The 1,281-nt window shown below is 28.5% G+C and overlaps 1 protein-coding gene across 1 annotated transcript; it reads right to left on the minus strand.

The window, feature by feature from the left end:
• LOC107634150 (gibberellin-regulated protein 12-like) lies at positions 3 to 1,010 on the minus strand. The gene is made up of 3 exons (XM_016337726.2): positions 828 to 1,010; positions 660 to 690; positions 3 to 357 (listed from the first exon to the last, which is right to left on the minus strand). The coding sequence occupies exons 1-3, from the start codon at positions 900 to 902 to the stop codon at positions 176 to 178; spliced, it is 288 nt and encodes a 95-aa protein (XP_016193212.1). The 5' UTR covers positions 903 to 1,010; the 3' UTR covers positions 3 to 175.

Here is a 1,281-nt window from a genome sequence, read left to right on the forward strand (position 1 = left end):
CGTACATGATAATTTATTTTCACATTTCTATATGAAAAAAATATATATTTTTATTGATATTTGTAGCTTTCTTCCCCATGCCAATGTGCTAAGTGCTATTGATTATTTAAAGGTAAAGAAAAAAAAGAACTATAATTAAGAAGAATAATAGAATAGGGGGCCAGGGATTATTGAATTAGGGGCATTTGGGGCCTCCTCTTTTGGTTTTCCAGTCGTTATAGCATGGACATTCTTCCTTGTGACCATAGGTTCCTGATGGCACACATAAGCATTTTTGGCAGCACAGGTTGCAATAAGTTAAGCATGCCTTCAGGTATTGTGTGTCTGAACAACGATAATCACATGCATCCCCACATTCTGCATATAAACAATACAGTCTAAAAAATTTTGTTTCAAACATTTTTATTTCTAAAAATTTTTTATTATATTAAAGTCTCTAAATTTTATAAAAATAAGACATATAAATTTTTATTTTAATCAGATATATTATTTTCACTTAAACAAAAATCATAAAAAATATAATAAAAATCTCAACATAATAAAATATCTTTAAGGAGATTTATATACTCTAAAGTCTAAACAGTAATGTTCTTATTAGTATCATATCTAGAATACAAAGTTTGTTAATTTAACACAATGAGTTCCAGATTAGTACGTACGTTCTGGTGTTAGTGAGCCTTCACCACCACCCTGTAGAATTTAACGGTGTAAGAAAATAAAGATTAAAGGTTAATGAAAATTAGAGTTTATAATGTAACATAATCTGAGTATGATTCAAGGGAAGGAAAATTAATTAGAGTTTTCAGGAAGCAAATGAGAGAACTCACATGGGCAACTTGGATCACAAAACTCATGACGAGGAAGAGAAGAAAGAAATAGCCGTGATACATAATTTTAGCCATACTGATATATGTTCTTTTCTGATTTTTCACTATGAAATTCAATAAACAAGATTAATGCAAAATATACAGAATATAAATGCAAGCATATACTAAATGTGTGTATATATATAAGTATATATTAACTGCAAAGAAAGGCAGAAAACCGAACCATAAATAAATAAATTTAAAATTTGAGCACAAATTTGACCATAAATAAATTTGAGCACAAATTGGGCATAAAATCTGGACTTGCTCAAAATTAAATGTGCATGCATACGACCAATTTTTTTTTCTTTAAATTATTTATTATTTATTATTGCCCACTCTTAGTCTTGGTAAAAGGCAGAATAGAATCGCAACACTAATAGAAACAAAATCAAATGAGATTTTTCTACAGATA

Source organism: Arachis ipaensis, chromosome B03, assembly GCF_000816755.2.
Source record: "Arachis ipaensis cultivar K30076 chromosome B03, Araip1.1, whole genome shotgun sequence".
Lineage (NCBI taxonomy): Eukaryota > Viridiplantae > Streptophyta > Magnoliopsida > Fabales > Fabaceae > Arachis > Arachis ipaensis.

What these genes read in the sequence shown, in the direction of transcription:
- LOC107634150 (XM_016337726.2), bottom strand. Translation starts at nt 902, where the DNA reads ATGGCTAAAATTATGTATCACGGCTATTTCTTTCTTCTCTTCCTCGTC. An exon ending in TTGTGATCCAAGTTGCCCAT is followed by an intron (nt 691 to 827) that starts GTGAGTTCTCTC and finishes TAAATTCTACAG; the next exon opens with GGTGGTGGTGAAGGCTCACT. An exon ending in AGGCTCACTAACACCAGAAC is followed by an intron (nt 358 to 659) that starts GTACGTACTAAT and finishes GTTTATATGCAG; the next exon opens with AATGTGGGGATGCATGTGAT.